The 18,577-nt window shown below is 43.5% G+C and overlaps 1 protein-coding gene across 1 annotated transcript in view; it reads left to right on the top strand.

Moving 5' to 3' along the window:
* Nucleotides 1-443: 443 nt before the first annotated feature.
* Nucleotides 444-18,577, top strand: part of ESYT2 (extended synaptotagmin-like protein 2) — an 80,657-nt gene continuing 62,523 nt past the window's right edge. Inside the window, exons 1-2 of the mRNA XM_015428983.1 lie at nt 444-632; nt 779-1,198. Coding sequence (XP_015284469.1) covers nt 444-632; nt 779-1,198 — 609 coding nt within the window. The remainder of the gene's footprint in view (nt 633-778; nt 1,199-18,577) is intronic.

Raw genomic sequence — 18,577 nt, 5'->3', positions numbered from 1 at the left:
CAGCATAAGGTTTGTGAGTCAGAGCTGACTTCATCAGATACATGAAGTGTACATCCTTAGGCAGGAACGCATAAAGCTACAGCAGGATTTTTTGAGGGAAAGTTGCTCAGAGAGGCTGTTTTCAAACACAGTTCAAGATCTGAGACTATTGGTTACTCTTTGGCTTGGATGTTGTTTTAAACAGACCTTTGTAACATCTCCCGCCACTCTGTCGTCCGTAGCTTTAAATACAAATATATCTGCCTAATGGATGCACACTTCATGCACCTGACCCAGTGAGCATCTAAGGAAAGTTTATGCTCGAATAAATGTGTTTGGTCTTTCAAGGTGCAACAAAACTCCTGTTTCTTTTCTTCCTGCAGCACGCCTCTGCCCCTCCGGAATTAGCCTCCTTCTGCATATTTTCAGTAAATATTGACGTCTCTCTCCCTTTTTAAGCGTTTATGATGTCCAAGCAACTGGAGGAACAGCGTGGGGATTACACTGCGATGGAATCAGCAGCAAAAAGGGGGGAGGAAAAAACCCAAGGCGACGCCGCTCCTAGCAGGGAGGGAGCTGTGATTACGCGACCTGCGGCCACAGGAGGCAGAGAGGGGTGGCTGGCTGGCGTCTCCCAAAAGACTGGGGAGCGGGTGAGCTAGTGAGCTTCCCCCCGCCTCAACCACTTGGTTTGTCTCAATGTCAACCCCTCCCCCCGCCACGAGAATGGTTCGGCTCGAAGCGGGCGGGCTGCTCCGAACCCGGAAACGGGCGGTTGTTGTCAGTCAGCGCCTGACAGGCGGGAGCGCGCGCGCGAGGGGGAGATGCGGAGAGTCGCCTCCGCCGAGCCCGCCCGCGCCCTGCCTCCTCGCCCGCCCTCCTCGGGGCCCCTCCGCCGCCGCCGCCCCCTGGACCCGGGCCGAGCTCCGGCCCCGCCGGGGGGGATTCCGAGCCGGAGCCGCCCCCGTCGTTGCTGAGCGTCGACCTGGCCGGGCTGGCGTCGCAGTTCGCGCGGAGCTTCGCGCTCGTTTTCCCCGTGTACGTGCTGGGCTACCTGGGGCTGAGCTTCAGCTGGGTCCTCGTCGCCTTGGTGTGCCTCTTCTGGGTGCAGAGGCACCGGGGCGGAAAGAACTCCCGCCTCGACCGGGCCTTCGCCTTCCTGCAGGACGAGGAGCGGGCCGTGCGGCTGGCCGTCTCCTCCGGCGACCTGCCCGCGTGGGTGAGTGAGCGAGCGAGTGGCTGTCTGCCTGGCATCAGCCCCACCCGGGCTGTCCTCCTGCTACTCCTACTCCACCTTCTCCCCCCACCCAATACGCGCGTTCTCCCTTCGCAAGTTGCGTGCAGGTAGCGCGTGCGTGCAAGTAGAACTCCCGGATCTGGCGCTGCTTTCTCTGTCCCCCCGGGGACTCGTGCTTAATTTCCGACAGTAGAGGAGCTTGGGGGGGACACGCCTGTAGAGGCTGAAGCATCCTCTCTAGATAGCTCACAGGAAACATGAACAGTTTATGCTGGAATGAATGTTGTTAGGCTTCAGGGCACCACTGGAGTGTTTTAGCTAGGAGACCTGAGCTGGGTTTTTTTTTAAATATAAATTTTAGCAGAAGTCTTGGTGGACTAGTGGCCAGTTTGTGAAGCACATACCAGTGGGTTGGCATCCATCTGACCCCTGAGCCTGCTTGCGGCTCCTAGCTTTCCTTCAGAGGTTTTTGGGGCTGCCCTCTGGCATTCAAAAGGCATGCTAGCGTTCAGCTCCTAAGTCCAATGAATCTGCCGGGAACTTGCCCCCTCCTTGAGCTGAAGCGCCTTTCCACCTTTTTTCCTGGTACTTGCCTGGCTGCTGTGGTCTTGTTGCAGGCCATTTCTGCCCAGTCTGAGGGAGGACTGGTTTGGGCATATAATCCTAAATTGACTCTAAGAGTGAGTTCCAGTTATATCAGTGTTTCACCCACTTCATACCAGAAAAGAGATCTCTGTGTTGCCTGTAATCTGGGGAGGGAACTCAGTTCTTTGACTGCATGCTGACTGTCAACACTGACCTGAGAATCTGGCCGGTTGAAGCCTGTATTATTTAAGCTTCAGTTTAGAAATTTGCTACCCAGTCTTTCTCCTGTGCATGTTTCTGAGAATGACAGTCCTTTATCTAACTTCCCCAAAGCCCAGCTTGACCCTTCGTTTGTAGTACTTGCCTTTTAAGATAATGTTCTGAGAACTGTTTCCCTGAGGTGTTGTTAGTGTTATAAAATTCATATCTGAGGTAGCAGTCCTACTCACTCTACTTTTCTCCCCTGTACCCTGAAGGGACTGATTTGTATCTGTGAATCCTCAAAATTTGCCTGTCGGGAATTTCTCCTATTATGTATATACCTTATAAGTATTCTGTCTGTTTTACTTGGGTGGGGGGAGGTTTGTAAGTAGCTCCCGTCTCTAGTTCCAGCTCCTGCCAACCTAGCAGTTCGAAAGCAAGAAATTGCAAGTAGATAAATAGGTACCACTTCAGTGGGAAGGTAACAGCGTTCCGTGTGCCTTGGTGTTTAGTCATGCTGGCCACATGACCACGGAAATGTCTTCGGACAGCGCTGGCTCTTCGGCTTTGAAACGGAGATGAGCACCGCAACCCTAGAGTCGGATTCGACTGGCTTTCGAGCAAGGGAACCTTTACCTTTACCTTTTTTACTCTTCAGAGCATTGCAGTTATCAGTACATACCTGCCCTTCAGTTGCTACCTGTCTTATTCTTAAACTGTTAACCTGTCCTCTTAGGCTGGATTTCTGCACATTCTGATGAACATCTGGTCTGCCTTCCATAATTGGACTTGTGGCCCAAATGTCTTCTAATGCTCCATCTTGTTAGTAACTCCATGAAGCACAAAACAGTAATTCGTGGGTGTGTCTGCTGAATGCACACTAGGAACTTAATGTGCAAGCAAAGCTTCAGGCTTCACTACAGTTTCTATTAAGAAGATGAGATAGGTTTTTAATACAGGCTGCTTGTTGTCAGTACAGCTTTAATATGATCCATTCCAAAGTCAGGTCTGTCCTTAATTATGCAAGAAGTGTATCTTATAAAGTGTATCAGAGGGAGCCAGAAAAATCACCTTTCTGAAAACTGTTTGGAAGAAGCTGTTGTGAGAGCAAAGTGCGGATTGGTTTCTGCGAGCTGCTGTGTGTTTTGGAGTATGGCTTATTATAAGGTGATGGATGAGAAACTGGAAGAAAACTGTAATATTTATGAATTAGAAGAATAGCAGGATTTGTTTGTACACTGGTGTATGTGGTCAGTATTGAGGAGCATGTCTAGGCCCATACCTTTGAATTTTATATTCGGATAATCACACATGTAACAGCAGGAAGGGTAGTTGTATAAATGCAAATGTTTGGTTAGGAACACTGGGTGCAGTGGATCTAGGCTATGGAAAGTACTGTTGGGTAATGAACAAAATCCATGTGCATTGTAAGTTGAAGCACATTTTTTTGTCAGAGGTGGCAAGAAGCTTAGACTCCATCTCCAAAAGTTAGGTGGCTCCTTCTTTTTCCCTTATAATAGAGTTATAATATAGAGACCTGAGTTGGAATCCCCACTTTTCCATGGAAGCTTGTTGGGTGACAATTGAATTGGATAAACATATGGAGCAGAGGTCCATCAGTGGCTATTACCCACAAGGTATAGATAGGAACTCTCAGTCTGGGGCAAGTGATGCACTGTATTCTTGGTGCTTGGGTGGGGGGCAACATTGGGAGGGCTTCTAGAGTCATGGCCCCACTGCTGGACCTCCTGATGGCACCTAGCATTTTTGGCCACTGTGTGACAGAGTGTTGGACTGGATGGGCCATTGGCCTGATCCAACATTGGCTTCTCCTATGTTCTTATGTGACCTTGGGCCCAGTCACACACACTCTCAGCCTAACTTACCTCACAGGATTGTTGTGAAGATAAAATAGAGGAGAGGAGAACCACGTAAACCTCTTTGGGTCTCCATTTAGGAGAAATCCAGGGTATAAATTAAATAAATAATAAAACATCTTGTTTTCTGCATCTTTTCTCAGTATTACTAATAAGTAACACTATTATTATTATTATTAATATTAATAATAATAATATTTCTGAATAAAGCAAGTTGTGTTGCTAGCAACATGGAAAATCGTAAATTCATGACTATGTAACAGAATCAAACCACTGTGAAAGTGTAAGATCAACTGGGAATGAGCATGTTTTTGTGCTCTTCCTTATAATAGAGTGAAATTATACTTTTTAAGGTTTAATTCCTGAATGGTGAAAGCTTTTTCTTCTTCTAAAGAACTATATTGATTCAAGAGTCTTTGTAAAGCAATTAAAGGGAAAGTGGAGCTGCAGTGGTCCCAATTTTCGTGAACATTTTTGCAACCTCTCAACAGGGGCCTCTCTTCTTAGCAGCTTCTGGTAATACAGGAAAAGGGTGTGAACATGTGTGTGGAGTTGTCCCATTTCTGAGGCACCTGAGCTGATGCTATTCTTTGGCCATTCTGCACTGCAGCAGTTTCATTGCCCCCCCCCCCTTCAGCATGGCAGTGTGGTAAATGCATCTCTGTGTTGCTCAGGCAACTGGATTTGTGTTGTCTTGTTATAAAGCATTTCAAATGCAGGAAACTGCTATAGTGTGGTATGGCAAAATAAAGCACTGGGTGTGTTCCCTCCACATGTCAGTTGAAAGTGAGAGAACTTCCGTTAGCTTTAGTTTGTTCGCACTTAATGACATTTGATTAACTTGTTTGGCTGCATGATAGTGTAGTGTTCCCATATGATTTGTAGTTGCCTGGGGATTACTATATCTTGTGCCCTGAAGTTTTAATGATATTAAATGAAGATTTGGCATATCTGTATTAAAAGGGACTTCCATACCCACCTTGAGATTGATTTAGTTTTTGCTTAGATAACCTTTTCCATACATAATTACTGGGTGGTATTCTAGTTCAAATCCATGCTCAGTTATGCAGCTCAGTGGATAGGCTTGGACCTACACCACCCTGCTTGATAGCTCTAAAATAAAAATGCAATTGTGCCACTTAGAGAAAGGTGAAGATGCAATGTTCCTGTGCTTAATATACGAAAAATGTGTAGGTTGTGGGAAACGTTAACTGAAGAGGAACATTAGTTGAAGTACAGGGCAGATATGTAGTGCACCTCCATAAACCTGGAGTGCCATTTTTTTGGTAAAGAATTAAACATCTATTTTGTACGTCATAGGGAGTTTAAGCAGTACCTTTTCATGGCAAAAGTAGCAAATGCAATAGAATCCCCACTATGTAAAACTCCTGTAGTGGATATAAATCTTTGTTCATGAGGTGATAGGCTACCGTGAGTTAGATCTGTGGTTAGAGCAAGGTAGGGCCGTGAGCCAGGGAATGTTGAGTACAACATTTTTTTCCTGGACATGAATAGTAGAAGTGCAGATCATTGAAGCTGTAGTGTCAATCAAAAGTGTATATGAAAGAAGTGACATTGGCATTTCCAGAGCTTGTAGTCCAGTGGCAAATAGTTGCACTGGCGTGTAGTAGCAGCATCTGTGGCTTGTGTTGTGCCAAGGCCAAGAATCAATATCTTATATTCTAATTTCCAACAGAGGGCGCCGTGTGCAGATACTTATTTCCACTAACAGGAAGCTCACTCTGCCCCAACAGCTTTTCCTACATAGTCAGTATAGTTCCTGTGTCTGCAGAAAAATCCAAGAAGTAAAAAAATCCCTTCAGGGACGGCTGAATTCCCCCCAATACCTTTTGAAATGGCCTCTGCAGGGATCTAACTCCAGGCATCAACGGTGAGAGAGAGATTAGAACGTTCAGGGCTGGGGGGGAGCGTCTAACTGGCTCTGTGAGTCAAAGGGTGGGGGAAGGGCCCTTTCCTGGCCTCTTTTGGCCTTTCAAAGAGGGAGGGAGGAAGGGAGCCGTGGGGCCAGGCCTCACAAGAGTTGCCAGTGCCAGGCTGGGGGATTTCTTGAGATTTTGTCGAGGGCTGGGTTTGGGGAAGGGAGAGGCCTCAGCTGGGTCTAATGCCACAGAGTCCACCCTCAAAAGCAGCCATTTCCTCCAGGAAGACAGATCTCTGCTGTCTTGAGTTCAGTTGCAGTTCTGGGGTGGTGGTGGTCCTCCAGGCCCCACTTAGAGGCTGGCAACCCTAGCCCTGGCAGCAGTTTAGGGTCCCCAGGTCCCCCCCTGGCCACCGACGGGATTGTGGATAAGGTTGCCAGGTCCAGGCTGGGAAACTTTTGCGGGTGGAGCCTGGGGAGGACAGGGACCTCAGTGGGGTACAATGTCACAGAGTCCACCTTCCAAAGCATCCATTTTCTCCATGGGAAGTTATCTCTGTAGTCTGGAGATGAGCAGTAATTCCAGGCATCCCCAGGTCCCACCTGGAGGCTGGCATCCCTACGCAGCATCCTCTGGGTGACTTGATACCACCTGATTTGCATGATTCAAGTAGGCCCAGCTGCTTGCTACGGTTCATCAGCAGCCACCCTATGAAAGCCAGTGTGATGTAACAGAGCTTCAGAGTAGGGTCTGCGAGACCCAGGTTCAGATCCCCATCTTGCAGTGGAAGCTGACTGTGTGATTTTGGACCAGTCACATACTTTCAGCCTAGCCAACCTCACAGGGTTGTTGTGCAGATAAAAAGGAGGAGAGAATAATGTAAGCAGCTTTGGTCCCCATTGTGGAGAAAGACTGTAACTTTCCTAGGTAGAGGCTGTGGGGGAGGAGTGTGGAGATGGAAAGTTGAAGACAGAGAGGCAGATAAAGGTAGGTTGGCTGTTGGGTGGGAAGGAAATTGTGTTGCCAATTCCAGGTTGGCAAACTCCTGGACATTTGAGGGATGGAGCCTGGGGAGGGTGGGATTTGAGGAGGGGAGAAACTACAGACCAGTATAATGCCATAGACTTCACCCTCCAAACCATACATGGAGGAGAGAGAGAAAGAAGGGGGGGCAGAAGGGAGAAAGAGTGTGAGAGAGGTAGGGGGAGACAGGAGGAAGCAAAGGCGTGAGGAATAGGATAACCATCCTGCAAGTTTCTTGCGGGTCTCCACTTGTGCTTTATAATAATGCTACAACAAGGAAGCGAACAGCAACTGTTCAGAGACATGCATGCTATTATAAGATATCATTTGCTTAACAGGCCACACTGCAGATTTATTGCTCTATTGTGAAAACCAAAATGAAAATTGAACAAGCATCAAAGGATCTTGGAAATAGTCCTTTTATCATAAACTTTATGGACCGTAGCAGGCTGTCTGTACAGGAAGTAACAATCTGAAAACTGCTGCCTTTTGACATGTCAGACAGTTTCTGAAATCCAATTAAGATACATCTTAAAATAAACTTTCTTTGGGTATATTTAATAGCCTTTGTGCATGGTTGCTGTATTTGTTTTACTCCTTCATGAGTAGCTGGTATAGGCAAGTCCAGGTATCCCATTTTCTTCCTAAGAAAGTAGCTGTGTTTGAATATCCTGAGTCCAAGTACTTAACTACTTCTATGTAGTGATGTATGTCTGATCCCCTGTAAGTAGAAATTGGTGGGATTTTCAGTTCGGGCTCTTTTTGTAGCAGGACTTCCTTTGCATATTAGGCGACACACCCCTAATATAGCCAATCCAAGAGAATTGGCTACATTAGGGGTGTGTCGTCTAATATGCAGAGGAGTTCCTGTTACAAAAAGAGCCCTTCCTGCTATGCAGAAGAGCTCAAGTCCTGCTGCTACAGTTGTTGAGGGAAGAAATGGGTGAATACAGCATGGCAGGACCATTGGAACTGGAATGGTTTCTCCTCCTGCCATAATGTTGTTATTTGTCCTAGTGTTGTAGCACTGCATTGTCTCGCCCTTCTTCCTCACTTGCTGTAGCATATAGAAATCTAGTTCTGGTTCATAGTCAGCTTGGGAGAATAACAAGAGGATAATACTAAAGCATCACTTTGTTGGTGTTGCTATTAGAGTGGGGGCAACATTTTCAATATTTCAGTACAAATTAAGACTTTCTTGTAGACGTGTTCTGTAGTTTGAGAGGTATGGGCAGTGCCTGATGAAATTTCAGAAGCTAAAAGGGTAGCTGAATAAGTTTTGTAGTAATCAGAGGTCTGCACAGCTCTTTGCTTCTCCATGTGATCAGCAAGGGAAGGCCATAGTATGTGTTGTATAGTAGGTTTTTAAAATATAAGTTGATTGTGCTCTCAGTCTGAGTGTTCTGGAGATTTTGAAATTTATTTTTTTTCAAAACTTTGTTTTATGGTTATTCAAGCTTGTCTTCAACAAAAATGGAACAGGAATAAATTGAACTGGTAGGGCAGGGATATTTGGTTTTAATATATAATGCTGTTCTTCTCAGTAGCATAATCCCTTGAAATACCTCAGCTGTGTGTTGTGGTTGGCAGTGTAAATCATCTTGGATAGTGAAAGGAACCAATGATGGAAATTTCTATGCCCTCAAGGCTCTTTTTGTAGAAAAAGCCCAGCAGGAACTTATTAGCATAATAGGCCACACCCAACAGCAGTACCTCATTAGCATATTGGGCCACACCCCTGCCAGCACCGCTCATTAGCACATTAGGCCGCACCCACATGTTACCAGAAGTGTAGTTATCCAGCCACACCCACCTTTTGCTTGTTATTCTGTTTACCTTGTTTGTTGTCAAAACCCAGGGCCTTTTTTTGTAGCAGGGACTCCTTTGCATGTTAGGCCACACACCCCTAATGTAGCCAATCCTAATGAGTTTCTGCTGTTAGGTGTGGCCTATTATGCGAATGAGTTCCTGCGGGGCGTGGCCAACTTGGGAGCCAGCCGGAACTCCGTTCCTGTGCGTTCCTGCCCAAAAATAGCCCTGCTTGTAAATATTGGCCAAAATTTTCAGGAGACAGTGCCTTTCTGTTGCTCATCCAGACTGACCTGGAAAGATAATTAAGGTAATTGATCCTAAACAAGTGGTATAAAATTAAGGGCTGCTAGTTTTGGTGGTATTTTTACCTTGATCATAAACGCATTGCTTGGAAGTAAAATGTGTCCTGTCAAATTTGACTGTTGGGGGTTGCTCAAACTCTTCTTATTTAAAAAAATACACATTTATCTTTCAGAACTTGTGTGTTTATAAAAACTTCTGGAAGAGCCTCTTAGAGTGGCATTCCCCTGCAATGAGTCAGTGCAATAACTTTTTTCAATTGACTGCTGATGCGGCTGTAAACCTCTCACCAGTGAGTTAGATTTTTCCAGGGCTTTGTAGTTTGGTATTTGCCTGCTCAAAAAATTCTTAGTCAATTGACCAATCAAATATTGATTAACAGGATAATCCCTAAGAGGGTTACACCCTTGTAAACCCATTGAAGTCAATGAATTTAGAAGGTTATAACTCTGTTTAGGATTGCATTGTAGCTCTACGACTGACTATTACTGGGCTTAGTTAACAAGCAGCCCTTATTCTTGGCAACAGATAACGCCATAACTGAACAAAAAAGTAAGCTGTCATGTACACAGAGGTATTGTTGACTTCGTAGAATTTTTAACCATCTTCAAATAATAGGTGGCCAGTTATCACTTTACGGACATGCTAAACCTTAGTTAATTCTGTTTTCTTTGTATCCTTTGTCTATGAAACTAAGCATGTCTGTTTGAATATCACTGCACTGAAATTAGTGGAATTTGCAAGTGTTTCTAGAAATAAGGTTCTGTTTTATAGCAGTGGTTGTCCTTTAATTTAGTTGAATAATGTAGAATAGTTTTGTTACTAAAAAAAGAGTCCAGTGTTTCTTTGGCCGAAAATAGCTGTCATATGATGAGCATTACTTTGTCATTTGGCTGTCCTTATCATATAGCAGCACAAGTTAGTGATATATTTCCGTTAGTTCAAAGGCAAGCTCTTATGCATGATGATAAAGTAACCAAATTACATGTTTGCCAGTATGTGTGAAATGTATATTTTAAGTTGCATTATGTAATACTGTATTTTATGGAATAGCTCTTTAAGGTTCTGTTTTCATAACCTTTATATATTTTCAACCAGTTGTCAACATGAGTGTCCTCACTCCAACCTTGTTTGCTTGTGAGACCGTGATACAGCACTGAGTGTTTCCTTGCTGCAAGCATACATTAACAATACTGTTTCACTCTTAGTAGAAATGCAATAAATGTATGCCTTTGGTTGGTTGTTCAGTCGCACAGTCGAGTCCGACTTCGCGACCCCATGGACCAGATCACGCCAGGCCTTCCGGTCTTCCGCCGTCCTCTGAAGTTTGCTCAATTTCATGTTTGTTGCATCTATGACACTGCCTAACCATCTCATCCTTTGCCGTCCCCGTCTGCTTTGACCTTCAGTCTTTCCCAGCATCAGGCTTTTTGCAGTCCAAGGGACTCTCAAGAGTCTCCTCCAGCACCATAGTTCAAAAGAATCTATTCTTCGGCGCTCGGCCTTCCTTATGGTCCAACTCTCGCAGCCATACATGACTACTGGGAATACCATTGCTTTGACCATGCGGACTTTTGTTGGCAGGGTGATGTCTCTACTTTTTTTCATGCTGTTGAGGTTCGCCATCGCTTTCCTCCCAAGGAGCAGGCGTCTTTTAATTTCATGGCTGCTGTCACAGTCTGCGGTGATCTGGGATCCCAGGAACGTGAAGTCTGTCACTACTTCCACGACTTCCCCTTCTATTTGCCAAGGAGTGATGGGGCCGGATGCCATGATCTTAGTTTTTTTGATGTTGAGCTTCAAGCCCTCTTTTGCGCTCTCCTCTTTCACTCTGAGCAAGAGGCTCTTAAGATTCCCGCTTGTGATTCATCCAGGCCAGCATTTCGCATGATGTACTCTGCATATATATTAAATAAGCAAGGTGACAATATACATCCTTGCCGTACTCCTTTTCCTATGCTGAACCAATCAGTTGTTCCATATCCGGTTCTAACTGTTGCTTATTCAAAATTGCTGCCTTCTGGAAGCCTTCACAAATGTTGGTTAATAAAACTGTGTTTGCTAGACAATTGAGAGAGAGGATAAAATATGTGATCTGTTGCTGCTAGCTGTGCTCCGTTATTTGCAATAAGATTTTTCCAGGGCAAAGTGCCGCATGGTACTTTTCCAGTAAATAATGATGGAAACATTGTATGTCCTGCTTATGCTTATGTGATAGCAGTCTAAGAGTGGCTGAGTCTATGCCATGATTCAAACTTCCTTCCTGTTATGCCTCATTATATGGCTAATAGTACTCTCAAATGTGGTAATGCCGGAAAGGCTGCAGCACCTTTGTAACTGGAGTTAATCCTTTAAGGCCCCATAGCCTGAATTGATATTGTTATGATCTTGCTAGTATACTGTAATACGGCTTATTTTCTCCAATTTGTGGTAATACACTTCACACTGAAATATACTACTTTAGATTTTAGGAGTTAGAATGGATGGGCTGTTTGCTTGTTTCTCTAGCAAGTGACTGAAAACATGTTTATCTAGCCACATGTTTATCTGTGCCACTGTGCTAACACGGCATTATTAATCTTTCATGGTCCACTTCTAGGGCATGTTTGCTGTGCAGGTGAACTTGCTGCCTCCATTTGTTTCAGTGATGACATTTGGCTAATTGCTTAAATATGTACCTGAACATCTGCAGCTTGCCGCTGCTGTGGTATAAGAATTTACTCCATGTCTCTATAAATTAATTTGTTTTGGAAACTTTAACTTTTATGTCCTGTTTCAGTTAACCTCTTATGTAAGATCTCCCTCCCATTACTAAAAAAACCAAGTCTGAGAATCTTGAGTGCCGTGATCCTTAAAAGGGGCCATATGGCCTTGCCTTGCCAAGGGGGAACACTTGGAATTTTAGAAGTCCTTAGGGGAACAGTTGGAATCTTAGAGTTGTAGCCCATCTCCTCCCCTCTGCTTTCAAAGACTTCTGTCAGCCAGTGAAAGACACTTGTTTTATGCAGATTTCCACACCCTGGGAATAAAATTTCAGAACCAAGATTTCTCCTTGAGGACCTTAATATGTGTTACATAATAAATAGGAATGAAACAGGAATGGCCTCTTTCCACTTGGGGCAAAACAAATCGTAAAGTCCTCCATCCGTAAATGTACTGGTGTCAATAAAGTTGCCGTGTCTGGAGTACTGTTTTTATGTTCTAATTTTTATTTTGGGCTTGGGATACAGTTGACTGCATAGTTGGTAGGTGGTAGTGGATTAATAGCTAAGAATCACTCATTTTAGAGCCTTCCCCCCACTTCCTATTGAGCAGGAAAGTGTGGTTGAATGTATGCAATGTATAATATTTAAAAACAGATAAAATTGATTGCAACTAAGCACAGGAGGTGTCAGGGCACAGTGTATGTTCCACCTGCATGCTTTTCAAACAGCATAGGTCCCCCAGTTTCCTCCTCCTGTAACGTGTTAATGCTTGCTAAATTTGGGAAATGTTATAGCATAAGTCTGTGAACGTTTACAATATTTTAAAAAATGCACACTTGCCTCTGATAGTCCTTGAGCTAGGTCCCAAATCCATGCCATCTGCAATGACTAATGCAATTAGTGATTTTTGGCAAGGTCTAACATCTTGCAAACTGGGAAATGCACTGTAGACTTGCAGCCCTTAATTAGTTTTGCATGGAATCACAGTAAATATAAACTTTACTCGCAACTTCTTGGGATTATACTGAGGTAGCAGCTGTTTGTGTAGAGAAATCCTCCTCCTCAGCAAGCTCCTTATGTGTCTTTCCTTCAAGGCCCAGAGTGTTTGGTGTATCCGCATGGCAGTTACCACTGTGCTTTGCTACTGAACAGGAACTTCTTGCAGGTCTAATTAGTGAGTGCGGGTACATACATGTACAGACACTCAGAGATTCAGGAGCCCTCAGGTATTCTTATGTGAACTGAGTAGAATATATCTATGAGTATCTTGATTTCAGACCTAGGAACATAGGTGTGTAATACTGTCTTCAGTGCCTGTCCAGTAAAAGTGCTGTCAAGGTGCTGGTCTCAAGGGCAATTTGTAGAAACAGGTGTTCTCATGGAAATAACTGTCAGCCCAGTTTCTGATTACAAGACGTTTCATAGTGCACCCGTGAATATATGAAGAATTTATGACTGGTCACTACTGTTCATTACTTGGGCGCATGAAAATGCGTGGGAAGGAAAGTCTTATTTTAAAAGGAAGTGAGCAGCATGATTGCAGACTTATGCCAAAACACCAGTGACAGCCTGACAGCAAGACTTCTTTGAGTTGAGGAAGCTGTGGACAGAATTCTTACAGTATCTTCATGATGGGAAGGGATATGCCATTGTTTAGGATGTCCTACGTTGACATAATTTAAAAATGTTGTGTGTTCCCTTCTGAGTGCTTCTGACTGGGGGAACTGCATCACTGTGCCACTGGATCTTTGATCCCGTGGTGTTCTGACCACAGCCGTACAAATTCGGCAAGGTGTCTGCCAGCATGCCATGCACAAGTGACCAGTCTTGCAGAGGAACAGCCTGATGTCCATAAAGTGTTCAAGGATGGAAGCTTCTTCATTCTGGCAGCAGTCTCCTTTGAGTATGTGTGGCAACAAGGAGATAACAGACTTCAGTGGAAACAATATGTTTCTGCTTCTTAAGTCCTGTGTAGCAGAAAACGCAAGAAGACTGGAGAGAGAGAGAGAGAGGCTGCAAGCCAGCAAAAAGAAACTTCACCATGCCACCTGCAAAGGCCAAGAGTGCAAATGCATGAGGAAGACATATCCATACTTCTGACATAGATACCAGGTTGGGCAAACACATTTGCCGAGAACCAGGGTATCATGAGCATCTTTACTCCAAAGGTAGCTCCTTGGGACAGCATATAAAATTGATTTGAATGCCTTTGCCAATGGGGAGCGATGCTGTACTGATGCGAAAGGCTGAAGATTAATCTGTCAAACATTTTCATAACACAGTGGTGTCAGCAGTCTGACAAAGAGTAAAAGGGTAGGATCAGGTCACATTTGTTACTGTAATTTGGTAGCTTACACACCACCATGTTCCATGCCAGGAGAACTGGGTTGAGCTTTGGTAGTGGGGTAATGCTGTACTGATGCGAGAGGCTGAAGATTAATCCATCAAACATTTTCATAACAAAGTGGTGTCAGCAGTCTGACAAAGAGTAAAAGGGTAGGATCAGGTCGCATTTGTTACTGTAATTTGGTAGTAGATTACACATCACCATGTTCCATGCCAGGAGAACTGGGTTGAGCTTTGGTACTGGGGTATGTGTGGAGCTGCGGTGGCTGTTTAGGCATGCCGGCCACATGACCACGGAAATGTCTTTGGACAGCGCTGGCTCTTCGGCTTTGAAACGGAGATGAGCACCGCAACCCTAGAGTCGGACTCGACTGGCTTTCGAGCAGGGAAACCTTTACCTTTTAGTGGGGTATGTAGGGGTCTAATGTTAATGCACGTATTCACAGGACACAAGGGTCTATGTTGACAAAGGGAAAGTAAACTTGGTTTAACCTACAGTATTAGGTCTTATATTTGTGATGTGATGGTAGGCATTTTTGGACAAAAAATGCCTCCTACTATCTTTTAAAGATAAAATAGATCTGAGCAAACATGATTTCCCCTCTTCTGTTTTTACTGTTCTAGCCGTTTTCTCAAAACATTGTTTCCTCAGCCATGTGTAAAACAGCAAGTGTATTCTCATGGTCCTACAAAAGGGACATCTTATAACAACTGATTCTCTGATAATACTCTTCCACTTTATACCAATCCAAGATACATATCTACTTTTTAACATTTCAAATAACTTAACATGTAAATAAAAAGACTTAACTTTCTCAATCAATTCTCTTTGTGTTAAGACTTTTCTTTTCCTTCTAGACCTTCACAAATTCTATTCTTGCAACAGTAATAATATAAAGAATAGGAGTCCAATGTTTCTGAGGACAAGATTCAACATAATTTAACAAAAACGGTTCTGGAGAAAATTCTACCATATGTTGAACACCCCTTGAAAGCATAGTTTTAATCATGCACCAATAACTCTGTGTCCTTATATAATTCCACTACATGTCTAGTGTTCCTAGATGCTCATTGGTAATTTTTTGCAAGTCTAGGAGGAGAAAGATGCCACTGGTGCAGCATCTTGTCTGCATTCTGATGTAAAGCGAAGCTAGCAGAAAAGAATAAACCAATTGAAAGGAAGAATTCTCTAGTCTGAGTACTAAACTCATGTCCTAAAGCCTGACATTTCCATAATCTTGCAGTTATTAAACTCTTAATCTGAAAATACTTGTAAATTGGAATGCACCCATTACTACTTCCAATACTGTGGTGAATTGGAACTACCAGCTTCTCTGCTGGTGAAGGAGGGAGGGAAAAGCCCTTGTTGACTACCTCAAAGCACCACATAGACAAAAGCCACACAAGATGTGGGCTGCAACAAGGAGTGAGCTGGCCAACATCAAGCAGAAAATCTGGTTGGCTCCATCCCTTTCCAGAAGTGGGACTGTAAAGAGATTTTTATATAGTTTCAAATCTATTCTTACGTTGTGAAAGTAGTGCTACCGGTCTTAATGCATTATACAAATAATGTGATTTTGCAGACGTGTGACCGTTCTTGTTTTACAGAGGGGCAAGGTACACTGTGCTCTGACATGGATGGCCCAGGCTAGCCCAATATTATCAGCTCTTGGAAGCTAAGCAAGGTTGGCCCTGATTGGTACTTGGATGGGGGACTGCCAAGGAAGTCCACGGCTGCTGCACAGAGGTAGACCATCGCTGTTTGTATTTTGCCTTGTAAACCTTGCAGAGTCACCATTAGTTGGCTTGCAACATGGCAGTGGTTTCCTTCAGTGTACACTGTAGTGATTCTAGTTGTCAGACTGTGATGAATGTGGTGGCAGATTATGAACCACAGAGACATCCATAGGAACTGGATCCTGCACTATCTTGTAATCTATGAGTTAATTCTTATGTTACCTTATTTCATTGTAACAGTATTTTGGATAGGTAAAATGTAAGGAGCCATAGTTGAAACTCAGAGTATATCTTTTGTACATGGAAGGTTCCAAGTTCGACCTCTGGCAACTCCAGTTGATAATGGGCAGTAAGGCCAGGGGCGAGCGTTGCCTTGCTTCTTGAAGGCCACTGCCAGTTGAAGTGGATAGTACTGGTTTAGCTCTGTATTCATATTTTGCTATAAAAGCAGCTTCCTCTGTTTATAAGTAATTTGTACTCACTTCATAACATGGGGGAACCAGTCCAAAATATGTGCTTTTCATCGTTAGTCCCACTTACTCTTCTTTTGTGTAGAAACAGGCTATTGAGAGGAGGTTATCTTATGTAGCAGCATCCATTTTATTTAGCAGTTCAAACCTTTGATAGCTGTAGCAGTTCATTCTGATTTACTTAACAGTGTTCCTTCTGCTGATTTACTTTACTTGCTTTAATAATTTACTTCTGTGTTCCTTTTTAGAGATCCTGGGAAGGGAAGAAGAGAGAAGTAGTGTGCTTGCTTTATTGCTTAAGCAGATGTTCATGGCCGTGGTTCCCACCCTTTTATGGTCCTGTCATATCACGAATACTTACCTTTTGTTTAGAAAAGATAGCTGATGGGTCCATGGCCCATCTAGCATGGGAGGAGAGGGGGAAGAGTTGTTAACAGGCAACTAGAATGTTGTTTCAGCTATTGAATATTCCAGAGTGTGTGAGAGCGTACTTCTGTATTCAGGTTCAGATTTAGATAGAGTTGATCTTGACAGTTCTGTGCTGTACAGACAGGTTTTATCTGTGTTGCTGGAACAGGCCTTGGGGTGTTTTTAATGTCTGCTGAACTGATAAATTGCTAATTAGTTCCTTCTGATTCTGATGTTTATAAACCTGCTTTCAAACCTAGCTAGCCTTCTCTCTGTTTTTGTACTTGTTCCTATTGCTGCATTAATGCCGAATTTGAATGTGTCACCTCTAGCAGACAGGCTTGAGTCCAGAATAAATGCATTGTGAAATGTGGCTTAATGACTAAGCGTTTTCAAAAGCTAATCTTGCCATCTGCCTGGAAATAAAATATGTACTGCGTTTCTCTCTAGACAACATCTCTTGCTGATGTTTTGTGTTTAAAAATATTGAGTTGTATCCAGTGCTTGAGGAAGGGTAATTCCAGTGGCAGAGAAGGGGGATGATTTTTGTGTGTGTGTGATTCTCCACTGCAAATCCCATATTGTGCCCTGCATTGTCCCTGAGGTTCCCCCGAACATCTGAGAAAAGTATTCTGAGATATGGTGGGAGTGCAGCAGGGTACAGGGGTGAGGCAGGAAAGTTCCATTCTGAGAGCAGAGCTCCACTCACATTTATTGCTTCGGGGGGGGGGGGGGGGCCTGTCCCTTTAATAGAGGCTTAAGGGGATGTTATATACCAGGACACCTTACTTACCACCATGCCAAGAAAAGCTTCAAGTGTTCATTTCTACATATTAAGCCTCTGTTAAAGGGACAGGGCTTTTTCTCCAGTTTTGTTGGCAATTCTACTTACACTTTGAGTAAAATCCATTATTACTATTCTGATCGCATTGAAAGGGACCTTGTGGTACAATAACAGAGAGCCCTCCCTTGTGCTGTAGCAGATTTCATAAATTGTAAGTATGCAATTGGGTGAATATGCTATTTGAAGAATGTGGGACACAGAATGTAAATAGACCTTCTAAGGTACCATGAGCATCGTAAATGTTGTCTCATTAACTACAGTGAGCAATCAGTACAGCCCCGGTCTTTTGTTTACTTTGCTCTGTTTCAGTTATCAGATGTGGAAGAACAGAGTTAATTAACCCACACAAACACAGATTATGTACCGAGACTAGTGAAGTTTATTTATTAAGAGAGCTCGAACTGATGCTCCTAGTCTTTCTTCCAGGAGCCCTCCTCCCCAGGTCAAGTAAGAGGGGAGCGCTTTGGAGGTATTTGTGGCTTTTACAGTACCTTCAGAGATAACTACAAGGTTAAATGGATTCAATTGTCTGTGTTTATACTTTAGGTGAGAATGGTGATTGTTTTCTCCTCTTCCAGTCGTATTTAGAAGAATGGGTTCTTCAGTTTTTACTTTTTGGGATAGATGTTGCTGTTTTTGGCTTTAGTGCCCTTTGTGACCATACATTTGATCCTTATTAGTTAATTGGAGCCTGTCTGGTGTTCCAGACAGTATCTCATTATTTCAGGTAATTACATCATAAGATAAATTGTGTTTTTTTTTTTAACGAGATGTGCCTCTTTCTTTGATGTGACTAAGCCCTGGTGTAAGTTCTTACTGGAAGAGCAGATGGAGTTGTGCACTCAATAGTGAAGGGTGTAACTGAGTGCTTAGCTCTACCTGCTTCTGAATGGTCCCCCACATAAAACACAACTTATTGTACTTGTGCAGATTTGATAAACAGTTAGATTTATATATGAAAATTCTGAATTCATTACTGAAATATTAAGATATGGACTTAAGAATTCATAACAGTCGTTTGTAAGACATAATGGGTATAGACTTCTTTTTATTTGTGTTTTCCCCCCAAAAGGCTTTTTAAACCAAAGCCTTCAAATGTAGGACACTGTTTGGCAAGAAGCAATATTAAGATATGGACTTAAGAATTCATAGCAGTCGTTTGTAAGACATAAT

The sequence above is a fragment of the Gekko japonicus genome, unplaced genomic scaffold (assembly GCF_001447785.1).
Source record: "Gekko japonicus isolate JY-2015 unplaced genomic scaffold, Gekko_japonicus_V1.1 scaffold1303, whole genome shotgun sequence".
Lineage (NCBI taxonomy): Eukaryota > Metazoa > Chordata > Lepidosauria > Squamata > Gekkonidae > Gekko > Gekko japonicus.
This window is presented reverse-complemented; position numbering and strand designations above follow the sequence as displayed.